Source organism: Canis lupus, chromosome 24 (assembly GCF_011100685.1).
Source record: "Canis lupus familiaris isolate Mischka breed German Shepherd chromosome 24, alternate assembly UU_Cfam_GSD_1.0, whole genome shotgun sequence".
NCBI classification, from domain to species: Eukaryota; Metazoa; Chordata; class Mammalia; order Carnivora; family Canidae; genus Canis; species Canis lupus.
The window spans coordinates 23,381,389-23,397,955 of NC_049245.1; the positions used below are offsets into that span (position 1 = coordinate 23,381,389).

A 16,567-nucleotide genomic window follows, 5' to 3' on the forward strand; every position below is an offset into this window, starting at 1 on the left:
ATTGAGGAAGCTGGTGTCAGCTGTGATGAAGTTCCCACCACCTACAGGCATGAGGGCCCAAGATGGGAAATGGTTGATTTCTAAAGAAAGGTTGCCTGCCCTAAGTCACTGGTCTGAGACACAAACCAACTCCAGAGCCTGGCCGCCTTGCCAAGGGAGAGAGAGGACACAACACCAGAGGTGACCACTTCCTTTATTGCCTCTGCTGGGGTCCTGGGCTGAGGTTCAGAGGTATCAGGGAGGAGCAGGTGACACTGGGCCCAAATTATTGCTACTTGGCAAGGTCACCCTGAGGCTTCCCATAGTGCCCTGAGTATGGGTGGGCATGAGCATGCAAATGATATGCAAATGACATGCAAACCAACCCAGGATCCTGCAGAGGGCTCTGGTGCAGAGGAGGATACTGGAAGAGTTGGGAGCCTGCCAGCCCAGGAGGGTGATGAGGACACCCAGGTCCTTACCCCACACTGCAGATGGATCTGGCCCAACCTCAGGGGTCGAGGTTTGGTGGGGGGGAGGGGGGTGTCCCTGAGCATCAGCCCTGGTTCTGCTGCTGGCTGAGGAAGAGCAGAAGCCTGGCCCCAGGACAGCAGGAAGAAAGCCGGGTACCCATGAAGCAGCCAGACAGCCCGAGGCCCACCCAGAGAGGGAAGCAACCCGCTCTGTGCCACACAAAGGCTGGGATGGAAGGGACCAGAATCCAAGCCTCCTGAGCCAGGCAGAGGCCAGAGTGCCTCAGAGGCCAAAGCTACAAACAATAAAATACACTGATTGATAAACAGAAAGCAAGCAGCCCAATTCCTGATCCCTGGGCTGACAGACTCTCCACCAGCTGGTCTGGGGGGGCCTCTGAGAGCCCAGCCCCAGGTCTAAGAGAGGCAGCATCCTTGGTCTTGGTGCTGAGTTGACCAGTCCAGAAGCTCCAGAATGAGGCAGCTGGGCCCCAGGGCCTTGGCTTATGCAGGTCAGGTTCAGTTATTATTCATAATCCACCAGGAGGCTAGGGGTCAGAGGTTGAGGATCAGAGGCCATCAGGGGCCCATTGCTGCTCCACAGGGCAGTAGAGAGGGGTGGGAGCCACAGCATACCTGGGAAGAACACAGTGGTGAGGGTGTCCGGAGCCCGCAGGTGGTCAATGAGGATGCGCTGGAAGGCCTTACTACAAGCAGAATGCTGGTGCCTGGGGAGGGACCTGAGGCTGGAGCTGGTGCCCATAGGGCAAGACCACCTGGCTGAAAGCTCCCCGCTCCCAGCCCGGGCCTGCTGTCTGGATCTGGATCCCAGTCCTGCCTCATACAGGCTCTGAGCCTCAGTTCCCTCTGTGAAATGGGGAAAATAGTGCAGACTGTATCGGGTCACGGAGCAGAGTATGTGAAGTGCAGGGTGTGGCCCGGTGCTAACTGTGCTTACTGAGTGCCCACCCCCTGCCGTGTCCCTGGCATTGTGTTCAGCTCCTCATACACCATCTTGTTTGGCTCACAGGAGGGTGGACCTCTTATCTCTCTTGGAAAGGAGCCTTCTGGGGCTCAGAGGGGATGAGAAACCCTCCTGAAGTCACACAGCCAATGAGTAGAGGACAATTGGAACCCAGCCTGACTCACTCCCGGGCCCATACTCAATAAACTTTAACTTCCAGACACCATCCATACCTTCTCCAAGAGGCCTCATCCCGCCAGAACTCATACAGGGTGAAAGAGGCATTGTCCAGCATCTTCTGGGCAGACACACTGTGGGGGCCAAAGAGAGGGCCAGGCCAGGCCCAGGCTACCACCACCACCACTGCCCACCCAACCAGGGTGTCTAGTGGGAGCCCTGGCCCAGGGTGCCCAGCCCCAGCCCTTTGCCCAGCTCAGCCCCCTCTCCTGACCTTGGCCAACCCACTAGCCCGCTAGAGACTCACTGCAGGCAATGGCTCTGGGCCCCTGTGAAGTCCACATAGCAGCACAGGGCACGGTGGAAATCCTGCAGGGCTTCCTCTGCCACCTGCACCTGCCGCTGGGCCACGAGGATGTGCTGACAAGAGAGGCAGCCTGGTGAGCAAGGGTAAGGCAGGGCGGCCGAGGGACCAACGGGGCCTTCTGGGGACTCCGCCCTTCTCAACTTACACCAACCCCGGCCCACCGGGAGGTCGAGCTCCCGCCCCAACCTGGCCCCCACATCCCTGACTCCCTCGTCCTCTCCCCGTGGCCAAGGTCACTGCCTTGATCCGGCCATCGGCCCTCTCTCCTGCAGTATTGCCACTATTTCCCCTCCTACTGCCGTCCACACTGCCCAGGCCCAGCTTTCAGGAACGCAGGTAAGGGAAACTAATGGCAGTGATCTCTACAGGGTCACGGAGCAAGTGCCAGAGCCCAGCACCTGCGCGCCAGGCTTGGGGGATGAGGGCTGGGCCAAACCTGGGGAAGGGTCATCTGACATAGAGGCCCAGGGGGCAGCTGGCCCTATGAGCCCGCGCACTTCCAGAGCACCTCCTCCGGGCCCGATGCCCAGTGCCTGTCCCTCTCCTGGACTCACCGAGCCAGGCCCCTCGGTAAGCTCCTCTTCATGCAGAGGTTCCAGCCTAGGGGCCTGTGAAGGACACGGAGTGTGGGCAGGGCTCCCAGTGTGTGACTGGCTTAGGTGATTCCAGAAAAGGTCCTCCCCCCTGGGGCACCGGCCGCGTGGCTGCTCACCTTACACTCGAGCTGGTCAATGAGCTCCTGGAGACGGTTGACTTGGAGCCGCCACTGCATCTCGGCTTCTGAGCTCTGCCCTGGTGGGAGACCCACAGTGGAAGGTCAGGCCCGGGCCCCCCTACGTCGGGAAACTCTCAGGATGAACCGAGGGGCAGTGGAGGAGTGGGCCCTGAGCCAGCCCCGCACCCTCCTCCACCCGACGTCCCTTCTGCCGCAGGCGCACCTGTGTCTGAGGAGCCAGGAGACCAGTTGGGTGACCGACTGACACTCCGCAGGGCCCTGCGCCCTGCCCGCCGGCTGCCATGGGGCCTGCTCTGCACCTCCACGCTGTCTTCATCTGACCTAGGGAAGTGGGGGGGGTTAACCCACTGCTCCCAGGCCCACGGGCCAAGGACTGGGGCCCCAGAACAGGGCCAGACACAGGTGGGGCACAACAGGTTTCCTGGGACACAGAGCCAGCCTCAAAGCCAGCCACCCCCTCTCAGCCTCCCTGGCCAAGAACAAGAACGTGGGCTCTGGGATACCGGGGCTACGGGATGAGATGGAAGCTGAGGGCCCTGGAATGTGGAGACCATGACCTGCAGGGCACCTCACATACCGTGGGCCCTGGGCCTGGGCCTCCAGGGTGTCCGACGCCCCTTCCAGCGAACTCTGCAGGGCCTGTAGCTGGCTCACTGTCTCCCGCAGGAGGAAGCGGGTCACAAACTGGTCAACCTTGGAGGCCCGCTCATACTCCTGAGGGCAGAGGGTCAACATTTCCTGGCCTCAAGCACGTATTTCTGGACAGGGGACCATGGCCTTGCTCCCTCACCCCCACCCTCTACCCATCAAAGCAACGAGGCAGCATGAAGAGCAGAGAGCATGCAACCAGAGTGGGAGCAGTGCTGGGACTGGGAGCAGGGCCTGGCCTGCCTTTCTGGGAGGCAGTGACAGGGAGGCATCTGCCCCTTTCTGGGCCGCAAGGCCCCTTCCCTGCTGGGGCCACCCGCTTCCGCCAGGGTGGCCCCAGGCACAGCTAGGCTGGTAGTGGGGAGGGCAGGGCATCCAAAGGCCAGTTTTTGACACATGAAGCAAAGGATGGTGTGATGTGGCCCCATACTCACCAGCTGGCCCTACACTCATAATCTGTGCATGCATTCATTCATTCTCTCATCCATGCAACAAACATTTACCTTTTCCTAGGAGCTGCAGATACAAGACAGCCAGCCAGGTCACTGTCCTTACACACACACCAGCATTGATCCCTACATCACTAGCCTCCACTCAGCCCCTCCCAACGTGGGCAGAAAGACAAGGCCGACACGTGCCAGGCCCTATGCTGCTCATGTGGGATGCTCAGAGACTCTCCAACTACCTTCGCCTCCTTGTGCCTCAGTTTCCTCACCTAGAAAACAGGGATGATAATAGCCATCTCACCGAGCTGTTGAAAAACTTCAATGAGTTAATTCCTACAGAGGACACAGCCCAGGATGGGAGTCCTGAGGAGCCATGGTCTAGCCAGGTGCTTGCCCACCCTCCACGAGGGGCTCCAGAGGCACCGTCCATCCGGGGCTTCATCTCCTGTCTGTGACCTGCCTCAGCTCAGCCATCAGAGGAGGCCTGCTGGACCAGGCTTATGAGATGGGAGGCAGGAACAGACTGGGGGCTGGGTCCTCACACTTACACAGGCCAATGGCTTCTGACCTGTCTGTCCCAGCCTGGTCTCCACACTTCCTGGCCACGCTCTGAGCTCCCTGAAATCCAATAAGTTCCCTTTTGAGCACTTAAGATAATTGATCAGTTCTGTTACTTGCAACCAAAAAAACCCAGCTAATGTAGAAGTATCCACTCTGTGCCAGGCCCTGTTACAAGCGGAATTTCATTCAATCTTCATAACAACTTACAGGAACCATATTGACTCCATTTTGCAAATGAGAAGACTGAGGCCTAGAGCAATTGACTACCTTGGCCAAGATCATACAACCAGTTAGTGGCAGAATCAGAATTCAGAACAGGACCACAAAAAACTCCTCTCCACTCACCACTAAGCACCTTACAAGCCCTGCCTCTTTCGTGATTATCAGCCCACTTTTATAGCTGAGAAACCAAGGCCACAAGTCAAAGTCAACGGAGCCAGATTTGCGTGTGGGTTCTGGGAGGAGGAGCTTAGAGTCTGGAGCTGGTGAGGTTGACCCATGAGGTCACAATGTGGTCTCCAGGGACAGAGCAGGGGCGGGGTGCTCCCCACCCCAGCCAGAAGGCAGGGCAGAGGCAGCATGGGCTGTGGCCCCCAGTGGTGACCGGCCCTGCCATGGGAAACAACAGTTCTCACAGGAGGACCAAAGTGCCCAAGCAGGCCCGCAGGGAGAGCCCACCTGACATGGGCAAGGCTGGGCGGAAACCGTTCTTTAGCCACTTCAAGAGGAAGAAGCCAAGTGTGAGTGCCAGGGCGCTAGGGGTTGGGGGGGTCAGGGGTGTTTGAACAGGTGGCCAAGAGGGGACGCGGCGAGCCTAGGCCCTGTGGGCCTAAGTCCGAGGGGCACAGAAGGCCTTGGATAACGCCTCCTGAGCATGAGGGTCCCAGAAGCCCAGAAAGGGACAGGGATTCAAGAAACCGGGAGACTGGGGAGCCCAGGAGGGTGGGCAGGACGGGGTTCCCCCAGCTCTGACAGGTCGGTAGAGGGCCCCGCATGGGGAATCAGAGGCTATGGGCACAGGGTATTCCCTTGAGCCCCCTTTCCAGCTCCTAGCCTCAAAACGTACTGCTCTTCCGGGGCGCGTTCAAGTCCCCGCGCCAAGGCTAGGAGGGCAGGCAGAGCCCACAAACATGGGCGGCAGGCGTCGGGGTGATGGGACGGGGCGGACCCCCTCCCCCGGGCACCGAAGGAAGGTGGGGTCCTGGAACGTAGAGGGCAGAGTCCCGGGAGACAGGGCCCGGCGGGTGAGATCTCACCCACAAGGCGCCGAGCCCTCCTCGCTCACGCTGCTGCGCCCCCCCGCCCCCAGGCCAAGATCGTGCTGCTGTTCCCCGCGGACAAGCTGCAGCAGCCGGCCGAGGTGGCGGCGGGCGCGGGCGCGGGCGCGCGGCCCGGGCGGCCCCGCGAGGACGCGGCGGGCATCCCCGGGGGCTCCCCGGCGGCGGCGCCCACGCTGCGAGGAGCGGGCGACGGCGCGGCCCCGAGCGAGGGCGCACGCGCGCGCGAGATGAAGACGATCCTGGCGCTGCTGCTGCTGCTGCTGCTGCTGGACGCGCGGCTGCGGGAGGAGAGGCGCTGCGCGGCGGGGGGCGGCGCGGGCGCGGGCGCGGGCGCGGGGGCGGGCGCGGGGCCGAGGCCGCGCAGGGCGGGCAGTGGCTGGAGGCGCGCCCGCTGAGCGAGGGCGGCGCGGACCGCGAGGCCGACCCCGCCGGGGGGCAGCCGCGCCAGCGGGGCCGCCGAGCGCCCGGCCCGGCCCAATAAAGAGTGCATAGCAAACCCTGGCGCCAGCTAGCTCTGTCGGGGCGGCGCGGCCCTGAGCTGGGTGGGGGAAACTGAGGCCCAGAGCGAGGCAGGGATGAACCCGGTGTATTGATGGCAGAGCAACAGGCTCTGGTGCCAGAACCTGTGTGCGCCTCCCCCTTGGGAGCCACGCGTCAGAACCCCTGCCCCGAGCTGGCGAGGCGACACCCTGCCACGGTGGAGGGAAGCTATTTCCCTCCAACTCCAGGCCCTGGTCAGACCCTCCCAGGTCTACAGGTCCAAGGGAGGGGAGTTTGGGCAAACCCTGGCTTGGCCAAGCTAGGGGGCGGGGCCTGGTTCCCACAGAGGCCTAAGGGGTCCAAGCGTACCCAACACTCACAAGTCTTTCTTAGGCACGGTGGAGGGTCCCAGGCAAACAGCCACCACCCTGGAATGAACTGTGAAGGCTCCACAACCAGCAGGGCTGGGGCCTGGGACTCACATTCTGTCTGGAAGAGCACCAGGCTGGGGTGTGCGGGCCTCTGTTCCCTCACTCCTGCCCCACTTTGCTTGGGAACCCCCGAGTCACCTCAGTCACTTGTCTTCCAACCTCCTCTGTGCCATCCCTTTGCCCACACTGCAGCCAGAAACTTCTTCCAAACCACTTAGCTATCTGCAGGACAGTTCACTGATTCTCCGTGGCCCACAAGGAAATGCCCAAACTTCCTGTTGTCGTGTGCAGGGCCAGGCCCCAGCCTTAGTCTCTCCCTCTAGGGCTTCTGAGTGACTCCTAACCTCACCCCTGCTCTGGCTATATTGCCACTGTGGTCTCCAATGCAAGGTTTACCTCCCTAATTCACCCAGGAGAGGCCTGGCATGCTTTCTGTGAGAAAGATCCAGCTGTTTGCCCTCATTCTCCTGGGTCCTGAACCCAGCTTCAGACCTGAGTGCTGCCCAGCTCTACTGAACCTGTAGCCACCCTTCCACTGGTGACCACCTCAGAATGTCCCAAAGAGGGCAGATGCAGCAGGGGTGAAGACCCTATCTCATTAAAGACAGAGGCTCAACTTCTGCTGAAGACGCGCTTCCGTTACTGTCGACATCCCTTCCATATCCCCTGCATCAGGCTGGAGGTTGCATGGCCCATAGCATCTCTCCAAATGCTTGTAAGAACAGACCCTTAGCTACCATCCATGTGGTTACAATCAGGGTAACCATGTTCCTCAATGTGGCCACACATTCTGGCCATGCGTGATCGGCCCAGGCGGTCCTATCAGCCTCTGCCCTGGGACTGTAATTCCGGAGCTCGGAGAGACTGTTTGCTACATGAACATATGTGGGCTTAAGCCAGTCTTCAGAAGAATAAACAGTGCAGAGACAATACACATCCTGCAGTCAGGCTGTACTTCCAGACTGTTCATGAAACCTGATTTCATCTTTGCCCTTGGTTCCTATAAGACATATAAGCTCCTTGTAATAAAAGCCCTATTTTAGCTTAAGCTCACCTAAGTAGGTCTTCCACCTGCAACCAAAATGGTCCTAAAGAAAACACACTCTGCAGAGACAAGAAGTGGCCTTTTTCCTGTGGAAGGATTATTACTACCTTTTGGTGGAAGAAATTGAGTCCAGAGAGAGAGTAGGACTTGCTCAAGCCCAGACAGAGATTGGGACTTGCTCAGGGGCACACAATGAGTCATCTTCAGAACTGAAGTGATAAACACAGTTCCTCAAGAAAGGAAGGAAGCCCCTGAAAGTAGGGTCCCTGTGTAAGCTGCCTGGGCCCCTCAGGGCTGAGCACAGAGGTCCTCTGAGTGGCTGTAGATCTATAATTAAGAGCTTTCTCTTCAGGGACGTGTGGGTGGCTCAGCAGCTCAGCGGTTTAGCACCTGCCTTTGGCCCAGGTTGTGATCCTGGAGGCCTGGGTTCGAGTCCCACATCGGGCTCCCTGCATGGAACCTGCTTCTCCCTCTGCCTGTGTCTCTGCCTTGCTCTCTCTGTGTCTCTCATGAGTAATTTTTTTTAAAGAGCTTTCTCTTCAGCACTGGGGTGGGGAAGGGGGCGTGGCTCCACATCTGGCCAGAATACATCAGATAATCTGAAGTAGTTTTGGGAGCAAATCAGATTGGTTGTGCTGAGCAGCTGAGACCAGATCCCCCAACGCCAAAATCACCACTCTTGGCCTTGCCCTAGGAGAGAGGAATGGAGTTTTCACGGGTGGGCTGTGGAAGCACAGCAGGTACTGAGGACTGAGGTCACAATGAGTGCAATCCAAGTTCTTTTCCTTCCTTCTCTGACCACCCCCTCCCACCTCCACAACCAGGAAAGACGTAAGTCAAGGCCAGGAGAGAGGTGCCAGGAGATCTCCTGGGGCTCAAGGACTAGGCTGGACGCCTGGGCCCCCAAGGAAGGATATATGTCCGGAGGGCATTAGCACAAGGCCCCCTCCGTGTTAGAGCTCTGCGGCTCCTGTTGGCTTCTCATTATCTAGAAGGACTTGATGTGGCCCTCCCTTCATCCCTCCCTGCCGCGGCCGGGGAAGGGGGCCACGTAGCAGAGGGGAGTCCTCAGAGAGGTGGGTCTGGTGCAAGGTGAGCCTTGAGCCTGGGGCCAAAGGCGGGCGAAGAGGGCCAGAAGCGGCTGGAGCCAGGCGAGAGCGGAGGACACTTGGAAGAGGCGGGGCCTCGGGGCCGCGGGCGGAGCCAGAAGCTGCAAAGAGCCGTCCAGGCCGGCGGAAGAGTGGAAGCTCGGGCCCAGGGGCTGCAGCCAAGAGAGCGCGCTCGTTCCGCAGCAGAGGCCGGGGCTTCGGCCGGGAGCCAGAGCCGAGAGCCGAGAGCCGAAAGGCAGGCCTCCAGCTCCAGCGGGGCCAGCGGCGGCGGAGCCTCAGGGCCGGGCCGCCGAACGCCACGGCGGCCTCGCTGGGCGGCAGCGGGCGGCTCCGACGGCCGCCGCCGGGGGGCCGCGTGGCGGTGGTGCTGGACCAGGGCTCGGGCTTCGTCAAGGCGGGCTTCGCGGGCGAGCAGCAGCCGCGCCTGGTGCTGAAGAGCTCCAGCCCGGGGCCCGGCGCACTGGGCTGCGAGCTGGGGGACGGGGGGGCGCGGGCGCACCCCATCAAGCACGGCGTGGTCGTGGACTGGCAGGCGCTGGAGGGGCTGTGGGAGCGCCTGCTGGTGGGCGGCCTGCGGGTGTGCCCGGAGCGGTGGCCCGTGCTGGTGAGTGACTCGCCGTCGGCGCCGCCCGCGGGCCGCGAGAAGGTAGCCGAGCTGCTGTTCGAGGCCCTGGCGGTGCCCGCGTGCCACATGGCCAGCTCCGCGTTGCTGGCGCTCTGCTCCGCCGGCGCGTTCAGCGGGCTGGCCGTGGAGGCAGGCGCGGGCGTGTGCCACGCCACGCCCATCTATGCGGGCCACTCGTGGCAGGAGGCCACCTTCCGGCTGGACGTGGCAGGCAGCACCCTGTCGCGCTACCTGCGGGACCTGCTGGTGGCAGCGTTCCCCGACCTACAGCTGCGGGCCCTGCCCCGCAAGGCTATCACACAGCTCAAGAAACGCTGCTGCTATGTGTCGCTGGACTTTGAGGGTGACCTTCTTAACCCTGACCGCCACCACCCGGCCACTTTCTGCTTAGGCAATGGCTGCTCTGTCTGTCTCAGCAGCGAGCGCTTCCGCTGCCCCGAACCCATCTTCCAGCCGCGTCTGCTAGGCCAGACCAAGCCAGGACTGCCTGCACTGGTCTTCCAGGCATTGCAGAAGGTTCCTGCAAGGCTACGCACTCGGCTCGCTGATACCGTGGTGCTGGCCGGTGGCTCCACACTCTTCCCCGGCTTCACTGAGCGCCTGGAAATGGAGCTGGAGGCACAGTGCCGGAGGCATGGCTATGGGGCCCTGAGGCCGCACCTGGTGGCCAAGCCTGGGCGTGGCACAGCAGTATGGACAGGCGGCTCCATGGTGGCCTCCTTGCGCTCCTTCCAATGCCACTGGATAACCCGGGCCATGTACCAGGAGTATGGCTCCAGGCTAGTGCATGAAGTGTTCAACTGAGTTATGCTGTACCGGAGGGTGGGGCCCCATGAGCAGCTGCAGAGGCAGAGGCTTGGTGGGCTGCCCTATAGCTCTATCAGAGGCACTGAGTTCCAGATAAAAGTCTCAAGTGATTGGAGCTGGCAGAGTCATCATATGCAGATGGGTCATCCCTACCCCTTACTGAGCCAGGAGGAGGTGATCCGGACCCCTAGGACCCCCACTGTGACCTACAACTTGAATCTACCTAAACAGTGCCAGTTCAGGGAATACCAGTCCAGGTGCCTACCCTCAGGGCCCTGTTTCCACGGCAATGAGGAAGGCAACAACCCCACTTGTGTCTAGGACACAGATACGGAAATTACAACACATCAACCCCTCATCATGTACCATTTGGATTCCCATCCTATGCCAAAGTTCAAGGGATGACCCTTTGAAAACCTGTAAAATCCTATGGGGAAGCAATGAGAAAAGGAAGCCCTGTCCTCAACTGCTCACTGACTCACTGAGGGCCTCAGTTTCCCCTTCTGTAAAAAGTGGGGTCAGGCACAATTCTGGGCCTCCTCACTGTTCCCTCTGGCCTCCTTATCAAGAGCTATGGGGCAATGGGAAGTGGAGACATCTCTTAAAAGGAACACATAAAGGGAGAGGTGGCTTGTATTTCTGAAGTCACTATCTTGAGAAACTAGAGCCCTGGGTGTGAGCACTGTTTGTGCTTATATGCACATGTGGCCACATATGCAAACAAAACACTTGGGTGCACACATGCCAGCCTTACACATGTCCTCAAGACAGGCCCTGCCCCACCAGGTTCCACACGCCTCATGGCCTATGGCCGTGTGTGAGCATGCCCCACCTCCCACCCCATCCCTGCTGGGTCTTGGGCTTGATACCCCACAACAGCTAGGTCTGGCCAATAACAGAAACCGAGGTGGCCACAGCTCCAGGTATTAGGTGGCTGCTGTGTGCCAGGCATAGTTCTGGGTGTTGGAAACAGAGTAGAGAACGAGAAAGACAAAAATCCCTGCCTTCCTTCTCATTTGTCACATCAAATGTATGGAAGTAAGCTCTATTATGATCCCTAGTTTACAAATGAGGAAACTGAGGCCCGGGGAGATAAAGGTGCACAGCTAGGAAGTGAGAGAGCCATGACTTGAACGCAAGCCTCTAGCTTCACAGCCCTGAGCCATGACAGTGGAGGCTCCCACAGCACAGCAGACACCCCTGCCCTCATTCCCATCAACCCCTCCACTCACCAGCTTGGTGGTGTCCATGGCAGTGAGCACTGCACAGTTCAGCGACTCCAGTGCGGCCAGCACCGGCCGGTAGACACCCAGGTGTTCTGAGAAATAGTCTGCGGGCAGAGGAGGTGCTCAAAGGTTCCCGGACCAGCCCCCACCTGTTCCGTGGCCTCACTGACCCAACCTGGAATTCCTCAGCAGCCAAGCAGGCCTCAAATCCTGAGCCAAGCCCATCCTGTTCCACTAGGAGAGAAAAGTCGTCTCTCATCATGCCCACCTGCCCAGGGGTCCCGGGAGACCAGAGCTCCCGGTGGGCCTACTCACCACACAGTCTCTCTGTTTCCAAATTGCTGTGGGGAGAAGAGAAGGCACCCCTCAGTCCCACAGACATAAGCCTGTGGCCTGGCACTTTGAAGCCATGCTCCTCCCACTGCCCTCCCAGCTCAGCCTGACGAGGCTACTTCTATCTCTACCCCAGGTGAAGCTGCTCTGTGGACCCAGAGGGGCAGCAAGGGTACTCCTGAGGGTAAAAATTCAGACCCACCCTTGGCCTCCAAGGGGATTTCAGGCCCAGTGAGAGAGATGTGGACAGAGGCCAGAGAGGAGTGGTCAGAACTGGGAACGGGAAGCCAAGTCTGGGGAAATCCTAGAAAGCACCAGATGTTACTTGGTAGGTTAGGGAGGGCTTCCAGGAGGACGCTGCTTTAGATAGGCCTTGAAGGACAGGAATTTGATTGGAGTGTCTGGTGGTGTGGGGAGGTGGCAGCCCTGAAGACCAAAGGTCCAGCTCAAGTTTCAAATAGGGAAGGGTATGGAAGCCTTGAATGCTGACCCAGAGGCTGGGATTTCTCCTAAGGAGATATTGAGGGAGAGGGAGGAACAGCTGCAGATGCATGTGCACCCAGGTGAGGAAGCATGGGGAGGGAAGCGTGCATCTCCTGCTAAGGCCTGGAGATGCGGCAGCACGCTTGGGGAGGGAGTGCGTGTTCAGGCACTTGCATCCATGGGTGGAAGCAGGCTATCCTCAGGCATCCTTTGGTCCCTGCAGGAAGTGGGAATGGGTGGGGGGACACCTGTGGGCTGAACCACGGGTGGTGACTCAGACCTGGCTATTTTGGGGTCCCAGCTAGGAGTGTGACGGACAAGGCTGGAGCCAGGGAGGGGGTGAGTGGGTGGGTAATGTTGGCGTCAGGCCCTGGCACCTCTCTCTCTATGCAACCCCCCATCCTCCATAAGGAAGCAAGGCAGCAGGGGACACAGTGGGGCTGGGACAGCCTAGCCTCACACCTACCCACGGCTCATCCACCCCCTCTCGTACTTACTCGGTGGAATGCCCATCAATGCTGTTGAACAGCTCCCGCAGCTCCCCAGGGCTGAGAACCCCATCAGCAAAGTAATTCTGGAATTCCTCAAATGAGAGCTTACCATCATCTGGGGGGCAGGGCAAAGAGCAGAGCTGGTATCCCTGAACCCCGCCACCAGATTCAGACCCCCCCCCCAAAGACTATTCAGCCTGGTGGAATGGAATTCTGAGCATGGTAGGGGGATCTGAAGACAAAAGGGTCCTTAGAGGTGCCCACTTAAGGCAACACGGCCCACTCTGCAGTCACCCAATGGACAGAGCAGCACACACATGGCATTGCACAGTGACTCAATAAATGTTTGCCAAATGAAGAAACAAATGAACAGCCTGGGATGCGGCCAGATCACGGCAGGACCCAGACGTCACTTGGAGGACTTGGGGGCTGAGTCTCTGCCGGCCAGCCTGGCTCCAGGCTGCTCTGGACCCACGCCCTTCCCAGAGAAGCCACTGGGAGGCAGATAAGATCTTCCTAAGAGGAGCTGGAGCTCCTGCAAGAAGCAGCAGCAGGCTGGCTTAGGAGGAAATGATCTCTCTGCAGGGTCCCTGTGACAGATAGTTACACAGTCTGAGCACCACTGGGATGGCCGAAGACACTGGGGATTTGGCCTGTAAGGTCTTTAAGCAGGTGGGGTTGGGGGAGCAGAGCTGGGGAAGGACCTGAGCCTCCCAGGCAGAACACTGTTCCACACAAGGACACAAATGAAACCATGTGTCCTGATCAAGGGGTTGGGACACCATCCTGTCTCCAGGAGACTTAGACACGAAAGAGTCTGAAGACCCCAGATGGAAGTGAGGCCAAGGAGGACTGGCTGCCACAGCTCAGACCCTCACCTGGTCGATCAGGGCACAGTGGGCTGCCCCAAGTCATCAGTGGGCAGCAAGTGCTTGCGGCTCCTTTAAGGGCTCCTGCTTGAGCTTTCAAGGTTTTCCCAGACCAATATCTGAGACTGCCCAGCACCCAGGGTAGGGGAGGCTGATTGCCTGGACTCAGCACCACCCTGGGCTAGGTCCAGGTGGTTGGTCATACGAAAAGTTACTGAGCCCTGTAAAGGTCTAAGTAAAATCCTCCACAGGCCTCATCTCCACACTCCACCTTTCCAAGCCCCTGACACAGGGTGCCTGGGACCAAGCATCACTCAGACTTGGGTTCAAGGCCTACCACTTAAAGGCTATGTGACTTCAGGCAACTTGCTTCACGTCTTTGGGCTTCTGCTCCTTTGTATGTGAAATGGGGTGAAGAATTCCCACCTAGCTGGTGGTTGTGAGGACAACATGAAGTCATATAGAAGAGTTACCCATAACTGTGCCAGGGCACTGTGTGAGAGTACGCCCCCACCTCCAGCTTCTGACTAAACCACATTCCCTCCACTCTCCATCCTGCTAAGCTTAACTCCAAACGGCACTCCCTCTGGGAAGGGTGCCTGGAGTGATTCTTCTGATTTGGGTCTCCCTAAGATTGTTGTCCATTCTAGACTGTGCCCCCAAACCCAACATTGTGCTGAGCCTCCCTGATGCCTCCCACCGAACCCCCACACTGTAGACCCTGGGGAAGTCACACTCACCATTCTTGTCTGCTCTGCGGAAAACCTAGAGGACAAAGGGGCATAGATGGGAACTGTAAGTGCTGCCCGGGAGGCAAGGGCCCCCACCCAACTCATTAGGGCCTCAGCGGGCCAGGCTACCCCGACCTCGCCCTTCCTCCTGTCCAGCCTGCTCCCAACTCCCTACACAGATCAGCCCTGCAGGACGCTTTCCACTGAGTGGGGCACAGGAAGATCACACAGCAGGTCCCACAACTTGCTCACTTCTCCTGCAGGCCTGGCCTCATGGTGGGCGCTCCAGGCCAGCTGCCGGCACCCCTACCTCCCACACCTGGAGTCTATCCTGGATTCTGTATGATGCATCAGACCTTGGCACGGTCCCAGCACAAGGGAGGGAGGACGGGCTACGTTCCTGGGCCCTCGTCCTAGACCTGAACCCCTCATCTCTGCAGCATGGCCATGGCCCATCCATAGACTGCCTGCTTACGGCTGTCTCCCTGGCTGCTTAAGAGCCTGATGTGTGGGCAGTGGCTAGCCCTTCCTTTGTGGGTGCCTGGAGTTAACCCTTCCCGGTCTGGGGCTTCTTATGAGTCTGACTCAGTGTGTGAAGTCCTCTGGGCAGGCTCGCGTGTGTGTGTGTGTGTGTGTGTGTATGTGTGTGCATGCACGTGCACCTGTGTGCACACATGTGCAAGGGGGAGTGAGAGTGCCAGAATGCAAGGCTGGAAAGGCTGTATTTACAGAAAAGAAGAGATGAAGGGCAACAGAGGCAGACAGAGAGGAAGAGTCAAGACATGGTCAGGGACCAGAGTCCCAGATCACCCCAAGCAGCCCAGTAGATGGGAGACCAGCACACCTGGCAAGGAGAGGCAGGCCAAAGACTGAAGAGAAAACCCTTATCAGCTCCAGGTCCTGACTGCCACTCCTCTCCAGCTGTTTTCTCTGTCAGTGAAGCGTTGGCATGAATTTAACCCCTGACCAGACACCTGACTCAGAGGCGGCCTGCCACTGGCTCAGGGTCACACAGCAGCCCAATGTGGCCTGGGGGGCAGACGGAGATGGCAGGGAGGGGTGCGAAGCTGTGGACAAGGACATCTGGGGCCACACCCTAGCATGCCTCTGACTCCATGTGTGATCATGAACATATTCCGGACTCCTCTGGCCTTGGTTTTTCCATCTGGGAAGTGGGACAGATAAGTCTCTTCCATCCAGGGCTGTGGTCAAGGTGCTGAGTCACTGGGGGCAGCAGGGAGGGGACTGGAGTACAGTCTTTCCCATAGGCAGAGACCTCTGAAAGTGGGGCATTAGTGGGCCAGGATGGGGCTGAGCACCAGGGTGAAAGGGGGGAAGGGGCTCAGGGCAGTGATGGAGGCCTGGCTAGGCTGCTCCATGCTACTGCCCCCAGGGGGCTGCGGACCCACCTGCCACCCACGAGAGGGATGTACAGACCACTGTGGGCAATCCTGATCAGCTGTGGGACCCGACGGCCCCTGGGTCAGATCTCAGGGACTCTTGGGATCAGTGCTTGGGTCAGGAGTCAGGGGGTTGTTTTTTCTTTCAGGCTCCCCTGCCTGGGTCAGCCCAGCCGGGGGCTGCTATAGAGGGGGCCGCTCCTGTGATCAAGTGTTGACCGTCTCCACCGCATCAGACACACAGATGGGGTGGACTTGGGGGTGGGGGAGGCAGCAGGGGCAGTGCCGCGCAGCCAGGGCACCAGGAGAGATAAGGAGACAGAGAATGGACACGATGGAAACGAGATAAAGACGACGGAGGAGGGAGGCAGCAGGGGCAGAGAGAGACAGCGAGAAGCAGAGACCCAGAGACGGGAGCAGGGGCCCAGACAGGTCTGGAGGGAGGCACGGGCAAGGAGAGACCGGGAGAGCAGACGGACCGGGGACGGCGCCAACGCGGGGCCACAGGGCCCGCGCCCCCCCGTCCCCACTCACGTCCTGGAAGAGCGCAAGTCCGGCGGCGGGCGAGGGCGCGGGCGCGGGCGCGGGGGGCCGCCGGGGCTCGGGCGCGGGCGGCCGGAGCAGGCACACGGTGAGCAGCCCCGCGCACGCCATGGCGCCTCCAGCCACTCGGCAACGGCTCTCGGCTGGGGCTCGCTGCGGCTCCGGCTCCGGCTCCGGCTCCGGCTCGGGCTCGGGCTCCGGCTGGGGCTGGGGCTGGGGCTCTGGCCGCCGCCGCCGCGGACTCGGGGGCCTCCCGCCCGCCGCGCCGGCGCGCACGCCCGCGGCCCCGCCCCCCGCGGCTCCACCCCGCCCCTCCCGGGGGCCTCGCCGCGCCTCCGCCAGGGCCGGCCGCCCCGCCGCTCC

General features: G+C 60.1%; 2 protein-coding genes across 7 annotated transcripts; one reads left to right on the top strand and one right to left on the bottom strand.

The window, feature by feature from the left end:
• Positions 1-174: 174 nt before the first annotated feature.
• NECAB3 (N-terminal EF-hand calcium binding protein 3) lies at positions 175-16,330 on the bottom strand. 6 transcript variants are annotated; one of them, XM_038572026.1, is made up of 13 exons: positions 16,196-16,330; positions 14,271-14,295; positions 12,668-12,776; positions 11,670-11,695; positions 11,361-11,458; positions 3,274-3,410; positions 2,899-3,017; positions 2,673-2,752; positions 2,515-2,568; positions 1,901-2,013; positions 1,650-1,727; positions 1,089-1,180; positions 175-1,000 (listed from the first exon to the last, which is right to left on the bottom strand). In XM_038572026.1, exons 1-13 carry the CDS (start codon positions 16,313-16,315, stop codon positions 972-974), a joined length of 1,080 nt encoding a protein of 359 aa, XP_038427954.1. In that variant the 5' UTR covers positions 16,316-16,330; the 3' UTR covers positions 175-971. The 6 variants fall into 6 exon arrangements, 5 of the variants coding, with proteins under 5 accessions (XP_038427954.1, XP_038427955.1, XP_038427957.1 ...); XR_005377764.1 differs by having other exon boundaries at positions 950-1,000; positions 1,650-1,737; XM_038572027.1 differs by lacking the exon at positions 1,089-1,180 and having other exon boundaries at positions 951-1,088.
• On the top strand, positions 4,861-10,238 carry ACTL10 (actin like 10). The gene is made up of 3 exons (XM_038572972.1): positions 4,861-5,091; positions 5,661-5,949; positions 8,705-10,238. Exons 1-3 carry the CDS (start codon positions 4,861-4,863, stop codon positions 10,123-10,125), a joined length of 1,941 nt encoding a protein of 646 aa, XP_038428900.1. The 3' UTR covers positions 10,126-10,238.
• Positions 16,331-16,567: the final 237 nt, after the last annotated feature.

Coding starts and splice junctions, on each gene's coding strand:
- NECAB3 (XM_038572026.1), bottom strand. CDS start 16,315: ATGGCGTGCGCGGGGCTGCTCACCGTGTGCCTGCTCCGGCCGCCCGCG. Junction 3,411..11,360: donor CCATGGACACCACCAAGCTG/GTGAGTGGAGGG, acceptor CTCTGCCCTCAG/GAGTATGAGCGGGCCTCCAA. Junction 3,018..3,273: donor GCCCAGGCCCAGGGCCCACG/GTATGTGAGGTG, acceptor CCACTTCCCTAG/GTCAGATGAAGACAGCGTGG.
- ACTL10 (XM_038572972.1), top strand. CDS start 4,861: ATGTGGTCTCCAGGGACAGAGCAGGGGCGGGGTGCTCCCCACCCCAGC. Junction 5,092..5,660: donor TCAAGAGGAAGAAGCCAAGT/GTGAGTGCCAGG, acceptor CCCCGCCCCCAG/GCCAAGATCGTGCTGCTGTT. Junction 5,950..8,704: donor CGCGGCGGGGGGCGGCGCGG/GCGCGGGCGCGG, acceptor CTGGGGCCAAAG/GCGGGCGAAGAGGGCCAGAA.